We start from the raw sequence: 21,224 nt of genomic DNA on the forward strand, positions 1-21,224 counted from the left end.
TGTTTATCAGTGATATAGTATGATACGGATAAATACTTATCATACTGAGCTTTTAAACCTATCTGAATTATTAACCTTAAGAATCAACAAATCCAAGTAAAAATACATATTACTTAACAATAAGCATTAAAATGTCTATATGTTTTATATTTATTTATTTGGTTTTCTAAAGTTAAATTTTAATGAGGGACCTTCATTTCTTTTTCAAGAAAAAGTTTTTTATAAAAGAGAATAAGGGATAATTGAAGTGTGAAACTCACAAAAACTTGATTATGCAAGTATATGTTGTATTTTTTAATTTTTTTTAAAAAAAAACTTAAAACCTTACTATTCCTAAAAATAATAAATAAATGAGGCGTCTCGAATTTAAAGGCATGAGCACTTGCCTCTTTTATTTGTCGCTAGAGCCGCCTTTATTTAGTGTAAACACATATTTAAAAAAAGTTTTTTTCCATATTATAACACACAAGTATTATGTAACACAAATTCTTTTACAATTAAAACCTGCCTTCGTCCGGATTTTGTACCCAATCATGTAAATTTACTATTAATGATTTAATGTGGTGAAATATATATATTAATTAATTATAATTAAGTATTAAAAGTCTACATGTAAATACATATCATATATTTATTAGTTTGATACAAATATTGAATGTAGGTAAGCTTATACCTATCGGGATCATTTGGTTTGGTAAAATAAATGATAATAAGCACAAAATTAAATATAAATTATTCTATTTTGCGTTTGATTAATTTTCATTATCCAAAATTTGTAATTCAGGGATTAATTTATTTGAAACTTTTATATATAGCCGCTTAAAAATAATTAATTACTCTTCATAGCTATATTTTAATAATTACAATTTATAGCTACATGTTATTTGGAGGAGAGAGGCGAGAGAGATGGGGAAAAGAGTGGAGAAAGGTGAATTGTATATGTATATTGGTTAGATAATTGTATATTATACATATGTAATTGTATATATGGCAAGAGAGATTGACAGAGGGAGGAGAGAGGCGAGCGAGACTGGTAGATAGAGGAGAGAGGCGAGCGAGAGAGGGGCAGAGAGGTGAACTGTGTATGTATATAATCGTATATAACTGTATATTATACATATACATTTGTATAAATAACAACCGAGATTGGAGAGGGAGGAGAGAGGCGAGCGAGATTGAGAGAGGCGAGTGAGAGAGGACAGAGAGTGGGAGAGATGTGAATTGTATATGTATATAGGCTAAAAAATTGTATATTATACATATTTATTTGTATTTCCTGGCGAATTATGCATATACAAACATGACTAATTATACAAACTCGAAGTTAATCCACGTAATTATTGTATAATGTTAATCGCGAGTGATAACTATAGCAAACTATAGCTATGATGAGTAATTAAATAGTATAATTTTGCTTATCCGCGTAATTTTCCCTTAATTTATACTATATTATAGTAATATGAGGGTGAAATAATAATTTCATGATAATTCAATTGCAAAGCACACCACAAAAATTATAAAGATGCCTCTTCCCACAAAATTCTTTCAAAAATTCAAGATTAAAATCAATTATTTTTATTAATTCCATCCATAATTTAATTAGCAAACCACTTGAATAAGATTATATTGTATTGTTTATGCTTATATCATAGTGATAAAAATATTCATATTCTTCTGAAAATTTCCTGGTCAAACTTTTGTTTTTTGACCTTTCTAGTTCTTATGTCAATGGTCATACATTTATGAAGGATTTGGTAGTTGGTTACATTATCATTTATACCTTTCACACTTGATCATACTTTTTCCTTTATTTTTTAATTTTGTTATTCCATTATTTTGATACTTTATTGATTCGATTAATTTAAAAGTACGTTATATAAAATTTATTAAAAAAATAATATGCAATGAGTGAATACTATTTGATCGATTGCTAGATGAAATTGGATTCAGCTCACTCTTAGGTCTTGGAATGGGACCGAATCCACACTATAACTTGTGTTTACCCCTTAGAAATCTACTGATATTGTACTATGAATTCAATTATTATTTTAAATTAATTTTAGATTGTTGTTAGAGTCCATAAACTTTAAATTTCAAATTTTACTTTTACTGTGAGGATTATATATTGAGATGCGCTGATCGACACTTTACACATTCAATCGTTACGTTAATTCACTTCTAGTTTATTCAACAAAATGATTCAGACTTTTTAGCGACCAGGGACCTCAACGTAACTAAATCATTACTTGTCAATTTTTTCAATCTTCAATTTAACCTCCGATAGTACCAAAAATAAATAAACATCTCTCTCAATGTTCAAAACTTGATATTTTATTTTAATTTTTTTTGCAGCAAAATGGATTCGAACTTTCGAAGTTTCTTAAATGAAAATAGTTAACTAATTTGTTAATTTAATTTTAATATTTAATTTGTTGATATTTGACCAAGATACCTTTCACATTCCTCTCCCAAAATTAAAAGAAAAATATATATACTTTTCACACTTGGCTATTTCCTTTATAGTACAATTGTTTTGTCTCAGCAATGACGTCAATGATTATGACTTTTCTAAAAAAAAATAATTAAGTACTAAAAGACAAGTGTCAAAACTCATTGAATTTAAAACAAACCCACAAAGTAATTAACTTAAAAAAAGAAAAAAAAAAGAAGAAAAGATCACTTCTCATAAATTAAATTCCCACTTCAAGACCAATAATAAATAAATAATTCCCACTTGTTTACTTTATTAATAATTTATAGAAATAAACTATTACTAATAATTTATCGAAGAAATTTCATAAAAATGAGTGTACGTGTCTGTATACATCTTATCCTCCTTAAACTCTATTTATGAAATTGCATTAACTATATTATTAATGATTAATAAATTGAAAATTAAAGATACGTAAGAACCTGACTTTATTGTTAATTCATTAAAGGTTATCACATTTTATTCGAAAAAATATTCATTTTATTGTCATTAATATCTTGTATTAAGAAAAAAAATTCTTTAATTGTATATTATAAAATAAAATAATACTATTATTATTGTTATGTAATAAATTACATTTCCAATTTGACTTTATCTTCTCTCTAATATAACTGTCGTGGCAACTGTACAGTCAGCAAATCAATCGGCATATAACGTGCCACGTGTACGTTTGTAATTGACGACCTTACTCGTCTTATTATCTTCCTATTTTAGCCAATCAAAAATTTATATCCATTATAAATATAAGTCCACATTCATCATTTCTCTTAAACAAAACTTTTTTTTTCATCTTCACCAAAAAAGCTCTAACTATTTTCACTGTGAAAGTTCATCAATGGCGGAGAAATCATTCAAGTATGTGATCGTCGGTGGCGGTGTTTCTGCTGTGAGTATTTACCGATCATCAAATTTAGCTTTATTTTTGATTTTTTTGTTAATAGACTTTAGTTTCTGAGCTTACATGTTTGATTTGAGTTCGGAATTGCGGAATTCGTGTTCTAGTTTTTTTTTTGATGATTTTTCCGGTGAGAATTATTCGATGTGATATATAGTTTACAATAGATCTGAAAGTTAGCATAGTGAAATGGCGTTTCGGTTTCTGCATCTGTACATATACACACTGATAAATATTAAGATATAGAAGTTATTTTTTTTTGGATAACTGAGAGAGACAGTGTGGTGCACGGTTCTGCACAAACGTAAATTCATGTATTTTTAGTTTTACTTAATATTTTGATAGTCAACTGTTAGATTATGGAGTTTGAAAGCGAGAATTATTTCCATTTAGTGTTTCAATCTGCTCTGGAATGGTTGATTTACTTAGGAATGGAGTTAGATCATAGATGCTTTCAATACGAAGTGATAATATATATTGAGACGGATACACGTGCTCGTATACATCCTTGTGTGTGTGTGTGTGTTACTTTATTCTTCATTTCAGTTGTTAGATTTTGGAGAGTGATAGCTAGAGTATTGTTGTAGGTAAGCTTATATCCCTTCATTGTTTTGGCTTAATTGATGAAATGAGTCACTTAGAAATGGAGTTTGGAGGGTTTTAGTACGAAGTGATTTGAAAATGTAGAACCTACTAGTTGTCTTGTTGAGATATTGGGAGGAAGAGATCATGGCATACTTATTTCTATTTACTTTGGATGGTTATAACCAGTTGACACAAAATTAAATGTGATTTGATGAGTTAAAGTATCCCAGTCTCCTCTATTTTGTCCTTTGGCTTAGAAATTGTAGATATCTTCGAATGGTTGGGTAATGAACTCTAAATCTTTCATTAGAATATTGTAACTGGCATATAAGTTCCCTAATTTGTCATTCCTCTTATTTGGGATAACTAATGATTAGGATTCTAGTAGAGATATGTATTGCTACTTCTGCCCACGAATTATTTCTTTGTTTGTATAGAAGATTCCTTTTTGTATTTACTGTAACTGTACGTTTCGTTTTTCCGTGGTATTGACAAAGAGGCTACGTTTACCTTTTTCCCTAGGATGTGGAAAAAGATTTATTAGGAACTAGCTGAAATAAAGGATTATAGTTTTGTTTCTGAAATCTTGTAGGAACAAATCTTCTTGTTTATGCATTCAACTTTTTTGAATTCGTGTTCGTAAATGAATTTAACAAGTTTGGTTGCATTTGCAGGGGTATGCTGCTAGAGAATTTGCCAAACAGGGAGTTAAGCCTGGGGAACTGGCTATTATTTCCAAAGAGGCAGTAAGTATTTTGTACTGCTTTCTTGCCTTCACTAATTTAATATTAGATACTAGTTGCATTTCTGCTTGTGTGGACTTCATTTTGGAAAAGGGATCATTTGTTTTGTTTTCTGTAAAAATATTGTATCATTGGTCTCTAGAGTTATATAAGAATCTCTAAGTTCTGTGGTTGATGTTATAAGCTAATTTTTCATCAGCTAATACTTGTAAATTTCCAGAAAGTATTCATTCATGATTCCTTAGCTAATATTGTTAAATTCCCTTTGATATATTCTTGTCTATTTGGATAGGAAAAGTGTCTTGGTACTCTACGATTTGCTTGTAAATTTGTACTAATCTTCCCAAAACGAGTTCTGATCACACCTCTGTTGTCCCTAGTGTGTTAGGCTATTCCTATCTTTCTCTCTCTTTGGTTGATTTTCTTTTGCAACTTATCTACTCTTATGTCCATTCTTTCCTGTTTTACATCTAACAATCTTTCCTTCTTTCAGGAAAATAATGTTAGATTTGATCTGATTGCTAAAAAGTTTTTTTCTACCTCAGGTGGCTCCTTATGAACGTCCTGCACTTAGCAAGGCATACCTTTTTCCTGAAGGCAAGTCTTCTTTTTTCCTTGGATAGTTAATTTTGACTTCCGTAAGTGGTAGTGTGGATGTGGACTTGAATAAAAGTCTTATTATGGAAAATGCATATCATCTTTATTTGTAGTTAAAGTTCTTGCAGACACATTTGAAAATATATCTCAACTTTTCTTGTAGAATGGTCATTGCTTGTCCTACTAGCAAAGAAAAAAATGAAAAAGAAAAACAATTTGAGCATGATATATTTTACAGAATGTCATCTCATGTAGTTTTGTCACAAATTGCTAAGTCAAAAAGCTGCTGTACTTTTTAAACATTTGAAATTTACCTGGTATCATAAAATCTTTTCCCTAACACATATCCGTTGATCTACCAGGAGCTGCTAGACTCCCAGGATTTCATGTGTGTGTTGGAAGTGGAGGAGAGAGACAGCTTCCTGAGTGGTATGCAGAGAAAGGTAAATAGTCTCTGTGTTTAAGCAATTATTTGCAGACATATGGCCATGCATGACTTCTGTTAACTTTACATATGGTGGTATATCTGGTTGAAGACACATCTCTTATGAATCATATGGTCTCATCTTGTAGGCATTTCGTTGATCCTGAGTACTGAAATAGTGAAAGCAGATCTTGCTTCAAAGACTCTTGTTAGTGCAGCTGGGGAATCTTTTAAATATCAAACACTTGTTATTGCAACAGGATCCACCGTGAGTCTCTTGGAAATGTGGTTGTGTTGTTTAATTTAAAAATTTTCTTTGTCATTAGATTAATTTATTGTTTGTGTCTATTCAGGTTTTGAAGTTGTCAGATTTTGGTGTACAAGGTGCTGATTCCAAGAATATCTTTTACTTGAGAGAAATCGATGATGCTGATCAACTTGTGGAAGCATTAAAAGCTAAGAAAAATGGTAAAGCTGTTGTTGTTGGGGGAGGGTACATCGGTCTCGAGCTTAGTGCTGTACTGAGACTGAACAACATTGAAGTCAATATGGTTTACCCAGAACCATGGTGCAGTAAGTAAATTGCGTTTAGTTTGCACACTGCATGCATAACATGAAATGTTAAACTGTTTCATGGTAGTCAGTTATGAAGAATATATTGTCCTGCTTAATTGTATTGTTATCTTACTGTAATCCTTATGATTTTCCAGTGCCTCGGCTTTTCACAGAGGGCATAGCTGCATTCTATGAAGGTTATTATAAAAACAAGGGAGTCAATATTATCAAGGGTACAGTGGCTGTTGGGTTTGATACCCATCCAAATGGAGAGGTTTTTCTCAAGACTCTACCATTTTGAGAAATCTGGTTGAGCTTTAGAGCATTACCTCACAGCATTCCTGTTTTGAATTTGCAGGTGAAGGAAGTCAAACTCAAAGATGGCAGAGTTTTGGAAGCTGACATAGTAGTCGTAGGAGTCGGAGCAAGACCACTCACAACTCTATTCAAAGGGCAAGTTGAAGAGGAGAAGGGTGGAATTAAGGTGTGCACTCACTGTTCAGTACTCATCCTTTTAATAAGTTCTGGCTTGCGTGCTTTTTGATAATTTTGTCATTTTCATGGTTAAACCTTTGAATTTGCAGTATAATGTACCAAAATAAATTAAATAGTTCAGTATAAGCTTCGAAAATAGAGGAGAGCAACTGGGATGATTTGTTGAAGGAACAGATCAATGGATTCCGGAAATTGTGGTGCTACTTTAGTCAATACAAAGAAATGAGCTAATTTTGCACATAAGAAATTGCATCAAATAGTGGAAATCAATGAACTTGTTTTATCGTTTCCTTGTTGATCTAAAACTGTGTTCTTGTCAAGCTATAAGCTGTTTCTCCTATGTATCAGAATTACAATGGATTATGTCATGTTCCATTCAAAATGACACTATTCCTGTACTTACACCAAGGCTTTTTTTTGCAGACAGATGCGTTCTTCAAAACAAGTGTACCTGATGTATATGCTGTGGGTGATGTTGCCACTTTTCCTTTGAAAATGTACAATGAGATTAGAAGAGTTGAACATGTTGATCATTCTCGCAAATCTGCTGAGCAGGCTGTCAAGGTATGTGACAGCTCCCTGACGCTATCCAGAGTTGATATGGAAGTTTTATATGAAAGTTTATATCATCATCCTGCTTATAATATGTTGATTCTTTACTTGGTCAACCGTGATTGCTCTCATGAGTCATGATATAAACTGGATCTTTGAACCACACATGCAGATTAGGGTGTTCAAATACTGAAAACTATCTTCACTCTACATGCCTACTGATTGTTTATTGTCCTGGCATGAGTACAAATTTGTAACAATACAACGTTAAATTACACTCACATAGCACACAGGTTATCTTTTGCTTTCACTGTGACTTCTTAGAACAGCTTTCTGCAGTTTGTTAGTGTCTTTCTACTCTGTCAATCAACTCGGTCAAATGTAGTTACAAATTCTCATACTCCACATCTTCTTATAAGTAAAAATGTTAATGTTACATTGTTGCTGGTGCAGGCAATATTTGCCAGTGAGCAAGGGAAGTCTGTCGATGAATATGACTACCTTCCATACTTCTATTCCCGTGCCTTCGATTTGTCTTGGCAATTCTACGGTGATAATGTGGGTGAAACAGTGCTCTTTGGGGACGCTGATCCCAACTCTGCAACTCACAAGTTTGGACAATACTGGATCAAAGATGGAAAGATCGTTGGTGCATTCCTCGAGAGTGGGTCACCTGAAGAGAACAAGGCAATTGCTAAGGTTGCAAAGGTTCAACCCGCTGCTACCTTGGATCAATTGGCACAGGAGGGCATCAGTTTTGCCTCAAAGATCTAATTTTTATACCTATTTTTTATTTTAAAACAGCTCTTTGAAGTTTCTGCCTTATTTACAATGTTGTAATTGTTTGACATTTTTCATGGCTGTTTGATTGGTTTAAATATGATGTTTCTTTATCTGAGTTTAGTTGCAGAAGATCACCCTGTAAGGCATATATATTCATACCTTAAAGTGTGACATCTCTGTAAATAATGAATGTTAGAAACAATGGTTTGTGAAAATATGAGCATCTATTTACTTGGATTTTGTTGTGCTTATAGAATAAAAGCGCACACTTTGGTTATGCACATTTTATCTTTAATGACATGCTTTTATAGACGCAAAATGACATGCATTTAAAACATCTTAAAGGTCGATGTGAAACTATATTACTTTTCCTAATAATAGTACCTTCTATACATAGTCCTAATTTTAAAGGCAAGAAAAGTTGGTTGTATCTCAACATGAAGTTGAAGTTTTAATTGCCAGAATCTGCATAGATTACCCTAACAACAAACGAGCTCTGGCAACGATATAGTCTTGGGTTTATCCTCACTAGCAGAAATCAAACCAAGGAAACAATGTCTTCGGTCTAATGTTGATTCTACTCTGCCAATATGTTGGCAGCATTTCAGAGCTTTATACAACTAACTTTTCTTCATCTCGTCCAGGAACTACAACATCATCTCTCATCATGTGATAGTAATCATCTCCGACTTGTGCTCCAACTTGACTAAACAGTTCAACGACTGCAGGTAACTTTCCGTAATACCTCTTCATAGAATCTACCAAAATGTCACCAGCATGCGGGTTTTGGACATGCCAAACATATACAGTGGAGAGAAGATCATCTATTGTTGCCTCTTGCCAAGCATGTTGTCCATCCCTCATCTGGTGCTTGAAGGCTTGACATTGCCTAACCCTATGCCCCTTTGGCCCGACTTGCAACTCAGGACAATATCCACATGTTTGAACGCCATAAGTTTTCATGAGCTGTATGGTTCCAGTACGCATAGTCTCCCAAGCTTCCATTCCTCGCATAGCGAATCCTGGAGAAGTGATAAGTAGTAGAGAATCAAACCAGAAATTTCGTCATACCATAAGTAATAATTTTTTTACATACTTTTAAGTCTATGATGCTTAGACTCTTCAAAAATGTCGACGGGTCTGTATCGGATACTCTAAAAGTAGTGCATTTTGGAGAGGCCGACACAGGTGCGGCAACAATTTTGGAAACTCTGAGCAACATAACTTGAAGCTCTAGAGAGGAAATTGATGTATTTTAATAGGAAAATGCACATTGAAAAATGACTAATAATTATAAGTGAAAACATTGTAGTAACATAAAGACAAACCTTTTATGTCATCATAGGGTAAATTCAAATAATTTCCATCTCCGATGTGCTTCTTAATAGTTTCCCTAGACCTAAAAGTTTCTACGTCCTTCCCGAACAAATCATCCTTGGTAAACCTCTTCTCAAAATCTATGAGTTTTCCAGCAACCCGGTAAATGGGGAACTTCCTTCTTCGGGTTGGGTACTCAGGTAAGTCCACACCAGCCTGAATGCACAATTCTACAAGGGCTGGGATGCGATCAACTTCAAGTCGCTCGTTATGTGAAACAGCTCTTCCTAACCTGTCATAGAGATGAAAAGATTGTACAACAGGTAATACATGATCTACGCCCCCTCTTTGCCATGTATGCTCTTTGTTCTTCTGACTGCCGCTAACATCGCAAGTTCTGATCTTATGTGGTGGATGACCAACATGAACTTCGGTACATAAGCTGCACAAAAGAACAAAAATCACAACACAGACCTGATTGCTCGACGATTTAAAAAGTTGAATTTCATAATGAGTTGCTAGATAGTCAATAACTTCCATCAATTAAAAAGACCTCGACTCTAAATCAGCAGGAGTTAGCCATATGAATCTTCGATATCTGTTGTTGTTCTAGTCAAGTCTAATTCATTCCAATACTTACATTTGTCCGCACTAATTATTTCATTATTCCAACTTAACTTGATCTATTATTTGCAAATCAATGTTTACTTACAATTTAATTCATTATTTCAAACTTCAACTTGAAATAAAGAATTTAAAGTTGAAAACTTGTTATAGAACTATAGAAGTATAAGTGTATAACATGGTAAGAATATTATAATTGGAGTGTGAAACTAGCAAAAAAATGATAGTTCAGGTGTGTTTTTGACCATTTTATTCTTTCACATATGATTAATTGCAACAACGTTTGCTTAGATGCAAGATTGCTATGTTGCTCAACTCGTCAAAATTGTCAACGGATGTATGTTGAATAAGTGTATCCAAAACCGATAATGAAAACAATTTTGAAGAGTCCGAGCAACTTTTGGATGCAAAATAAATCTTACCTGCAGAAATAAATAGGAATTTCCTCCGATATCCTCGAAACACAAGCTAACAACTGAGCTCTTGAAGCTAACACACGATGAGCAACAGGGATTAACTTTTCAACTAATAGCCCATTTTCCGGTGGCCGCAGTGCAACTTCACGTACCACCCTTCTCTCTTGCTTTTCAAATCTTGCTCTCCGCTTAAGCTCGTTAACACTCGTCACCCATGGCTTTTTTTCAGCCTTTTTCAGCTTTCTTGGTAGAGTTTCCATGGCTGATACAGTTGAATAAAATGGAACAACACTGCCCAGCTCCTTCACAGTCGATAATATCGCATTCCCACGAAGATTTAAGACTGATGTAACTCGCCTATGAATCATTCTGAGAAGCTACAAATGTGAAATACTGAAAGTTCTCTCAAAGTTTTATTTTGAAATTTCACCAGCTAGGCATTATAACAAACAGTTGGTGTGCAGATGGTCTTTTTGAGCTTAATAAAAAATTACATACTGTACAAAATAAGAGGATAGCCCGGTTCACTAAGCTTCAGCCGTGAGTTTTGATCTCACGGGGATATTTTAAATTTACGATATCAACAACTTTACCAGTTACGTCAAATTCACCTTCAAAAATAAAACACAAATAAAATTGCACCAAAGAGTAGAAATTCTGAAGATGCAAAGAAGAGAGGAAGTGAAGAAATACAAGTTACAAAAGTACCAAAAAAGAAAAAAAAATCATTTTTTAGTAGCATCTATTTGCACCTTAATTAGAGGTAGAAAATTAATTTTAAATCACTCGTATGACTATATGGAAGTTTGTTTTGACAATATTAAATAGGCATAATATAATCATAGATAAATGTATAGTTTAGCTTGACATTAACTAATATATCTGTTTTTAAATTTTAATTATGCATAAATAGACATATATGTTACATGTGACGTTCTAAGTGAATTTCACGTGAATTGTCACATAAGAAATTAATTTGTTTATGTCACGTAGATATGTGTTTATCTACATATTTAATTTAATATGAATTTAAGTTGAATTATGTACAAAATAACTGAAGTTAAATGACACATTTATATACTATTATGCCTATTAAAATAAGGCATAATACATATATTGGACCCTAAACTTGGCTTCAAATTTTAACTTTGACCTCCAACTTTCATAATGCACAAACAGACACTTTAACTATCCAACTTTTAAATAACTAAACAAATGAGTCGTATATGGCACAATACACGTAGGACACCACGTAGGACAAAAAATGACATGTAGGATGACATGTAGGACATGTGTGTCTATTTGTTCAACTTTATATAAGTTTAAGTGTCTACTTGTGCACACCCAAAGTTGAAGGGCGTAAATGTGATTCGAAGCCAAGTTAAAGGGCACATTTATGTATTATGCCTTAAAATAATGCATGCATTACTTTATGCTAAATCTATGTCATTATTATTATACGAGATATTAATGTGAAACTGATAAGAACAATTTAAAGTGTTGAATCTGATGTTATAAATAAACTAGGAAAGTTGTCCGTGCTTCGCATAGTGATACACTACATCAATTAGCCTACCTAGGATCATTAGTAATATTTGTGCTTTTAAGGGAGTACACTGAATTGTCAAGAATATTTGATTTCATTCCCTATATTTATCTTTTCACGAAGAGTTAATAACATTTGATTCATCAATTTGAGTATTGTTATCCTATGCAAGCAGTGGCGGATTCAAGATTTCCATTAAGGGGGTTTGGAAAAAAAAAATAGTGATTTGAACCCCTAAATCACTAAGCCAACCCCTAATTTTATATTTAGGAGGTTCAAAATCAATATATAAACATAAAAATTATTAAAAACACCTTGAATATACAACGTAATTTTTTGCTGAGGGGTCCGCCCTTGTATGCAAGGTCTCTTTCATACCTAATCCAAAATCCAAGTGTTTGTGCATCTTATTGAATTTGTTGTGTAGTTGACAAATTTAATGAGCATAACAAATCACATCTTTTTTAATTTGATCAACCAACATATACTCCTTTGGATGAAATAATGTCTCAGCAAATCATTTTATTTATATTCATCCATCATTGATTGCAATAATTTCCTAGGCAAAAGACATTGGAATTTGGCGAGGGTAGAGCAGAAACTTACCTTACCCCTGTCTGAAAAGATTGTTCGCAAAAGATCCCATGCTCAAGTAACACAAAACGAAGTAATAGATACAAATACAACAATAAATAGAACATAGAAAAAATTGCAATACGTAAGATGTAAGGCAAGATTATTGGGATCCTTGTAAAAGTTTGACAAATTATGAACACCTTCCCTAGAAGTACTCATTTAAGCAACTTAGGAATAGTATTACTATGTTCATAAATTTACGGTCCGGCAAAAAGCAAAGACCGAATATATACATTTGTCTATTTTAAGTAGACAAAAATTATATCTCTTTGAGTAATCATGAACTAAAAACATAGTGTTTTCTTAAAGGGATAATATATAAATATGCCCTTTAACTTGGCTTTGAATCATATTTATGCCCTTCAATTTTGGGAGTGCACAAGTAAATACTTAAACTTATATAAAGTTGAACAAATAGACACGCATGTCCTACATGTCATTTTTTGTCCTACGTGTATTGTGCCATGTAGGACTCATGTGTTTATTTATTTAAAAGTTGGACAGTTAAAATGCTTGTTTGTGCATTATAAAAGTTGGAGGTCAAAATTAAAATTTGAAGTCAAGTTTAGGATCCAATATATGTATTATGCCTATCTTAAAACACGAGTTAAGACAATGAGATTTAATATAGTAGGTGTCCGCCTGCATCAGTTAGAATAGGAAAACCACAGAGATTAAAGTAAAATTTCTTTTTTTTTTGAAGGCGAACCCAATAAAAAATTTTGATTTAGAGATACAATGTTGATATTAGAGGACAAAGATCTCTTCAGGACGATATCAAATTCACTAGCAAAGTTGAATCCTTGCGAGCTATCACGTAACTTAGCATTATCCTCCTACTAAGTGAAGGACAAAATTTCCCATAAGCAACCTTTCAGTATCAACGCAACATAGTCTTCGGTAGTTTGTGATAAGCATTTGTTTAATGTTTAATGGTGATAGTGTTCAAGGTACGAAAGTGTGAAAGAAAATGAAAATTAGGAACGAGATTGATAGGTATATAAGTATTTCACCAAGCCAACTATCACTATCTGGGGATTTCTAGATCCGCTCTAAGTATAGCATTAAGATTCCAAAGCCCATGAAAGCAGGAGATTGATTAGCTATAGTCAAATCTCATGACGGTGATCAAAGAGCATTGACTACGATACTATAATCTCAGCTCCTGACCCCCAGATCGAAAACGTTACGATTAACTCCGGTGCTGCTTGCTGGTGGAGGATTCCATGCCTTAAGGTTGACTGAAGCTTCCCTCTTTCCTGGTCTCCATTACCCCAGAAATCCTTTTTCATCGCTCTCAGCGCATCAAGTCGAACAGTGAATGGGCCAAACATTTTTGCGAGCCTTTGTAGAGGTAGATTTGGGAAAGCAACTTTTGAATTTGAAGGGTGGTATAGGGAGATTAGTTTTTGCCGTGTTTTTGGCATTTGACAAAAATAGATAAGTGAGTTTCCTAGTTTGTGGTGGTGCCACATCAGCGGATTTAGATTCAATTTTATATAAACTCGCACATGATTATGTCTCAAATATTCTGATACATCGTGTGATTAACGACTTCACGTTATGACTGTCTACCAATCACTCTTACGTCTAAAATTCACAAAAGAAATAGGGAGGGGAGATGAATTCTAATCAGCTAATGACAGTGAAAGGTGCAACTCTATCATTTGATGTTGTGTTAATTGAAATTTAACAGACGATTCAACGAAAGTAGTCACGTATCGTCACCTTGGCGATGGCAACTTACACCTTAATATGTCAACTCCTCATTATGATGATAATATACTTTAGAAACCAGGATAAACTTTATAAAATCATACCTGGATGGCACAAAGGGATTTGAGGTGGTATTTTGCACAACTTCTAAGGAAGGAGAGGAGACTTTTGTAATTATATGAATGTAGGAGAAAACTCGGCTAAGAGATGAACTGCAATAAACAAAGGCGACTATAATTTAATAACAGGGGAGGCATGAAGTTACCCACCATACGTAAAGGTAAGTTAAAAGTCGCAAAGACAACAATGTAGTTCAAGTCTTTTTGTTTTAGGTTGAAAGTTCAAGCGTTCTTTTGGCCTATTATCCATAAGCATAGAGAGACGATGATTAGAATAGTAAATACCGTAATATTTTTCTTCTCAAGTAAAGAACTTGTATCTATATGTTTTGCTTCTCAAATTAAGAATCCCGCGGAGTATAAGAAAAAAAAAAGTGTGTAATATCTTACTGAATCCTAGTAGTTTTTGAAAGGCATAACACTTGGAAGATAAATTTTAAATAAAATGGAAAAGACATTGGAATAATGGAAAAATCAGTGTTTAAGCATGAAATGGATACTAAGAATTGAAGAGCAGTATAAGTTGGGCTACCAAGAGCGGATTTGAACTGTCCTGGGTAAGTAAAAGATATTTTCTCTACTAAATGTGATCTAAAGGTGAAAGGAAGATGTTGAAATGTTTAAAGTTATAACGATCGGTAAAGTTATAAGATTATAGAGTAATTTTGAACGACCCGCAAGCAAATGTAAATTGCAAAAAAAGATCTGTGTAAAGTTTGAAGTAAGATTTCAAAATGAAAAAAGAGCGAAAAGATATGGAAAAGGACATCTAAAGCACAATAAAAGCTTGTGTAAATCTGAAGGATTTATTTATGCACAAAACCTGTGAGGATTTGAAACCCATAACACTTGGGAGGTAAATTATTAGTAAAACGGAAAAAGGCATTGAAATAGTGTCGGGATCAGTTTTCAAGTATCCAATGTTTTCCAAGACTTCTCTAAGATTGATCTCCGATCGAGTTATCACCAAATGAGGGTGAAAGATGATGAAACTCCGAACACGGCTTTTCGAACTCGATATGGTCATTATGAGTTGTTGGTTATGTCGTTTGGGTTGACTAATGCTCTGATGACGTTCATTAATTTGATGAATAGAGTGTTTAGACAATACCTTAACATGTTTGTGATTGTGTTCATTGAGGATATTTTTATCTACTCAAAGATAGTTCTGGTAAGGAAATATATTGTAAAGGGAATTTCGGGAGTTAGAACCTTGAGAACTAATGGGAATTGAAAAAATTGTATCATAGAGAGTTTAATAGACTTAAAAGGATGAGTGCGGTGTAAAAGATGAAGTTTTAGGTTGTTTTCAGATGCCAAAGTTGGTATAAAAGGAAATCGGAGATTTCAAAAGTTAAAACCTTAGAAGTCTAGGTAAGGAAAATATAGTAAGTAAAACATTTAACTTAAAACATGTCTTTCATTTCAGTTATATGAAGCAAAGTATATAATTTTGCATTACTCTCAGAATTTCCTTTATGAAATCATATCTTCATGATGTGAGTAGTGCAATAGCAGATTAAGCACTACTCAGGAAATACAGTGTGTCTGCCACTGTGCAGAACGTCAATAGACTGCATAGAAAATTTCGAGTTTTTTTTTAGAGATGAAGGTGTTTTAAGGGGATTTTGATGAGTAGAAGTTGAAAGAAACAGAAAATAAGTATGGAGATTGATAAAGCATGGATGGTTTCTAGAGACTTGGGTCGGCTTCTGCACAAGTCAAGCGCAACAAAGGATAACTTTCAAAAGCATTCGAGTCTGTTTTGCTATAAAAGGTGTTAAGGGGAAGTTGATTTTGAAAGCTTGGCCAAGAAGGCTATCAGTAACGTCGTTTATGATTTTGAAAGCTTGGCCAGGACCCAGAAATATTTGCTAGTGCAGGAGCTGATGACGCTATACGTGTATTTATCGAGGATAAGGACAACGAGGTATTGGAAAACCTTCTATATCCCATATACAGTTTTGTTTTTTTAGGTGCTTATTATGTTGTGTATAATGTTAATCCCCTGGCGGATCAATTCTAATAGGTCTTTCCAACTAGTTCCATTAGTAATCAATTATATAGCTTCTTCATGCTAGACATGATGTGCCGTGGATTAGTTGAGATACACACAAACTACCACAATGTTTGTCATTTCTTTTTATAAAAAAAAAATTAGAAAAATAAAGAAAGAGAAGGTTACAGTAATATCAGAATTAACTGTTTAGGACAGAGGCCAATTTAGGATTTAAGCTCTACGGTTTCAACATTTAACGTTCTGAGCAATGAAACCCAATATGTTTTAAATTTATGGGTTCATATTTACTAGTAATTGCAATTTTGACAGATATTTGCACGTAAATTTATGCTCCACTTCAAAAGTACTTGATTCAAATGAACCTGGGAACTTAAAGATGCATTCTCCCCTAGCTTTAGGACAGTTCTTTGATTCTAATTTTGTTCTTCTCTCTCAACTTGTATGTCTCGTCATCAGGGTTCTAAGACATACTTTTCCTTATCAACGAGTGTCTTCTAAAGAGGCAACACTAAATAATTGATGTTTCACTTCATCATAATTTTTATTTTAATTTTTTTATTCATATATGTGTCATTCATGCTTATGATTATTAGTCTTGGACTTAAGATATATATTTGTATTTTTTCCTTCTCTATGAGCCTTTTTTTATTAAAGTCTACTCTTTATTTGCACTTTTCCCTTAAAGCCCTAGCGAAATGTAGAGCTTTTTTTTTTTGCGTATTTTTCTTTTGATAATATTGTGTCTGATGACAGGTTGATGGACTTCCATTTAAACTACTTTTGAAGAAGGAGAAGGCTCATGAAACGAACATAAATTCTATAAAATGGCACTATGGGTTAAGTCACCGCAATATTATAGTGATAGGAATTTGACATTTACTTGTTCATTTGTTTATGCTTTAAAATCTGCAATAAGTATGCTACAAAGATGATTTAAGCTTTGAGCAAAAGCTGAGATCATCTAGAAACTTCTGAGCGTTTAATCGATTAGAGGCGGATTCTGAATTTAAGTTTGATGTGTTCTACCTTAAGGTTCTTAGCGTTACACTTTAAATAGAATATTTGTTGACCTCAGCTTCTATTCACAGATATGTAATAAATTAAGTTGCTCGAATTATCCAAAATATTTCTATACGTGTGTAGCATCCTCCAAAAATGCATAGCTTTTGGACGATCTGACACACCTCGTGAAATTTGCATGTCTTTTGAACGATCTGACACCGTGAAATTTTTTGAGAGTATGTACAACATGTATAGGTGATAAGATGTGTGTCAGATCTGACAAATGGTATTATGATAGATAATGCTAATTTGCAAGGATTGTTGTATGGTTTTTCAAAGAGACGAAATGTTTATTTTTTGTTTTATACGTCTTGTTATTTTGTATAGAAGATTAGGAAGGTTGAATTCACTCTATTATGTTTACTACCTTTACTTTGATCCGTATCTGTCTTAATTTGACCCTACTCTTTTTCACTAAATTGCTAGACGCCTATGTGCTTGTGCATTTGAATTTCTCCTCTATTTCACTAACAAAATCGAAATATATGATTCTTTTTTGGTCAAATAAATTCCTCAATGTGTTTACTTTCTTCTATCAATACCTTGCAGGATAAAAGGCTTTTGGCATCCGCCAGTGATGATGGAATAGTGACGATATGAGAGTTTGTTTGCCCCTGGCCTGCTGGCCGCATAGATCCATAGTTGATATTCGAAAACAACGTATGTTGTTATAGTAATTTTAAGCATGTTAAAGCCTCAAACTTTTGGAAAACTATCTTTTTTTCTCTCGAATTCGAGAACTCTACTTAAGGGTTAGATGCCTCTATCTATCCGTCACAATCCTAATTATTATTATTACATATTATAATTGCAAAACAAGAGAGCAAATGTTCAATTTTATCATTTCTGCTTTCAAAATTATTTATCAATGATGTAAGAATTCATAGCAATCACTTCACCCAAAGTTGAAAGCAATGGCGGTTCAAGCTAATTAGTGGCCTAAAGCCAAAATAAGTTGGAGGCCTAAATTCTAATTATTATTTCTTTCTTTTAATGAAAAAAGTTCTATTTAAAACTTTTTTTATAATCTTAAACTAAAGATATATATATATATATATCAAAATATTTTTTAATCTTGTGGTCTTAAACATATCATGTGGAAGTTAAATTTAAAAATCGATCCATAAAAAAGAAACATTCTTTAATGTTTCGAAACAAATTAGAACATTCTTTTTTTTTGGTTACAAAAAGCTTAAGATAATTTTATTATTACCAAAAAAATTAGGCCCTTCGATATTGGGGGCCTAAGGCATATGCCTCATCTTTAAAGGCATTAAGCCACCCTGATTTTTTGGAGGGTGCTAGAAACGTTTATTTTTTGATGGTTCAAGCAACTTGGCTTATTACACATCTGTCAACAAAAATTGAGGTTAACAAATATTCATTTCAAGTTCCAACACTAAGAACCTTAAGGTTGAACACGTAAAACTTAAATCCTTAATTCACCTCTGATCAGTAACACGCTCAGAAGCTTACAAATGATCTCCTGATCAGAGCTTAAAGCATCTTTGCAGCATACTAATTGCTAAGTTGAAGGCAATGACAGATGAACAAGTAAATGTAAAATTCTAGTATTCCGGTGACTTACCCAGAGTGCCATTTCACAGAATTTACGTTTGTTTCATGAGCCTTCTCCTTCTTCATAAGTAGTTTAAATGCAAGTCCACCAACCTGTCACCAGATCAGTGTTATCAAAAGCAAAACACACAAAATAGATCTTTATAAGCAGGTGCGACTCAATGTAATTGGGGGCCTAAATCGAAACTAATTCAATTCGCAGCCTAAAATATAAATAATTTTTATATACGTATTTATCCAAAATTTATTGTTCTTACATGTACACTATTTAGCTGAAAACTATCGGTGTATAATATTATTTTTTTGAGTTACTAATTTTTTGTAAGATTTTATTTACTAACATTCAAAAACATCAATTCAATGAGGTCATTATTATATGTATTGTTAATATAATGCTATAAGTAATAAGTTGACAACTATTAAATAAAGATAAGAGTTAAAATCATAAAATTTGACTCAAGAAGTTGATGACTTGGTATACTTCATTTTAACATGCCTGTATTAATGCTTGAAACTAAAATTTTAAAAGAAATCATAATTCACTTTTTTCAACACTTTTCACTATTAATTTTTATTTCTTACAAAGTACAAAAGAGGTTAAAGAGGATAAAATAATATATTTTTAAAAAATTATACTTTTTTATCATAAATAACCAATTTTTTTCTATAAAATTTTTAACGCATAATTTATTCTTGACAAAAAATTGGGGCCCCCGAAATTGAGGGGCCTAAGGCAAAACCTTTATTTTCAATACCATAGAGCGGGCCCTGGTCTTAAGTTTTGTTACGTCTTTAAGCGAAAAGTGCAAATAACGCATGGATTTCACCGAAAAAAGGCTCAAAGGGAGAAAAAAAAATAGAAATATGTATGTTTAATCCAAGACTAATAATAAGCATGAACAACAAATACATGAATAAAGAAATTAAAATAAAAATTTCAATGAAGTGAAATATCAATTATATAGTGTTGCCCTCTTCTAGGTCACTAAACTATGTAATTATCTAGCAATGTCATTGAACAATATTTTATATCAATAAAATCACTCAGTTCTTACTTTGACAAACAATGATTTTTTTTCAAAATCGAAAAATGCTTCATCTTATATTTGTTATGTTATTTTACTTCCTTTTTTTTTTACAAATTTCTGGCAATATACCTAATCAAACAACAATCACATATATTCGACCATTGTCAGGGGCGGCTCAATGTAATTGGGGGCCTAAAATGAAACTTCAATTCGCGGTCTAAAATATAAATAATTTTTATATACGTATTTATCCAAAATTTATTGTTCTTACATGTACACTATTCAAATAAAAACTATCGGTGTATAATATTGTTTTTTTGAGTTATTAATTTTTGCTTAGATTTTATTAACTCAACATTAAAAAACGTCAATTCAATGATGTCATTATTATATGTATTGTTAACATAATGCTATAAGTAATAAGTTGATAAATATTAAACAAAGATAAGAGTTAAAATCATAAAATTTAACTCAAAAAGTTGATGACTTGATATACTTCATTTTAACATGCTTGTAGTAATGCTTGAAACTAAAATTTTAAAAGAAATAATAATTTACTTTTTTCAACACTTTTCACTATTAATTTTTATTTCTTACAAAGTACAAAAGAGGTTAAAGAGGATAAAATGATATATTTTTAAAAAATTATACTTTTTTTTATCATAAATAACCAACTTTTTTTCTATAAAATTTTTAACGCATAATTTATTCTTGACAAAAAGTTGGGGCCCCCGAAATTTGGGGGCCTAAGGCAAATCCCTTATTTTCAATACCATAGAGCCGATAAATAGGCCAAGTTTAAAAATATATTTATATATTATACCTATTTTTAGTCATACACTTATTTTTTCTGTCAACTTTTAATTGTCATGTTGCGCTTTTAAAAAGTCAATTTGACTTATTTTTAAAGTTAAATTAAGTTACATTAATTTGATATTTTGAACAAAAAATTTAAATATTAAACAACTATACGAAAAGTACTATAAATTTAATTTCTTACCTATCAAAATGATAAAAAAAAATACATTGTAAACTATTAGTC

The 21,224-nt window shown here is 32.3% G+C and overlaps 2 protein-coding genes across 2 annotated transcripts; one reads left to right on the forward strand and one right to left on the reverse strand.

Annotated features, from left to right (window-relative positions):
• The first annotated feature begins 3,231 nt into the window (after positions 1-3,231).
• LOC107031233 (monodehydroascorbate reductase) lies at positions 3,232-8,355 on the forward strand. Its single transcript, XM_015232525.2, has 10 exons — positions 3,232-3,377; positions 4,646-4,717; positions 5,260-5,311; positions 5,674-5,754; positions 5,885-6,003; positions 6,089-6,308; positions 6,446-6,564; positions 6,649-6,774; positions 7,209-7,349; positions 7,791-8,355. Exons 1-10 carry the CDS (start codon positions 3,327-3,329, stop codon positions 8,109-8,111), a joined length of 1,302 nt encoding a protein of 433 aa, XP_015088011.1. The 5' UTR covers positions 3,232-3,326; the 3' UTR covers positions 8,112-8,355.
• A 111-nt stretch (positions 8,356-8,466) lies between these two features.
• LOC107031234 (APO protein 3, mitochondrial-like) lies at positions 8,467-11,288 on the reverse strand. The gene is made up of 3 exons (XM_015232526.2): positions 10,484-11,288; positions 9,449-9,879; positions 8,467-9,142 (listed from the first exon to the last, which is right to left on the reverse strand). Exons 1-3 carry the CDS (start codon positions 10,843-10,845, stop codon positions 8,733-8,735), a joined length of 1,203 nt encoding a protein of 400 aa, XP_015088012.1. The 5' UTR covers positions 10,846-11,288; the 3' UTR covers positions 8,467-8,732.
• Positions 11,289-21,224: the final 9,936 nt, after the last annotated feature.

The sequence above is a fragment of the Solanum pennellii genome, chromosome 9 (genome assembly GCF_001406875.1).
Source record: "Solanum pennellii chromosome 9, SPENNV200".
Classification (NCBI taxonomy): Eukaryota; Viridiplantae; Streptophyta; class Magnoliopsida; order Solanales; family Solanaceae; genus Solanum; species Solanum pennellii.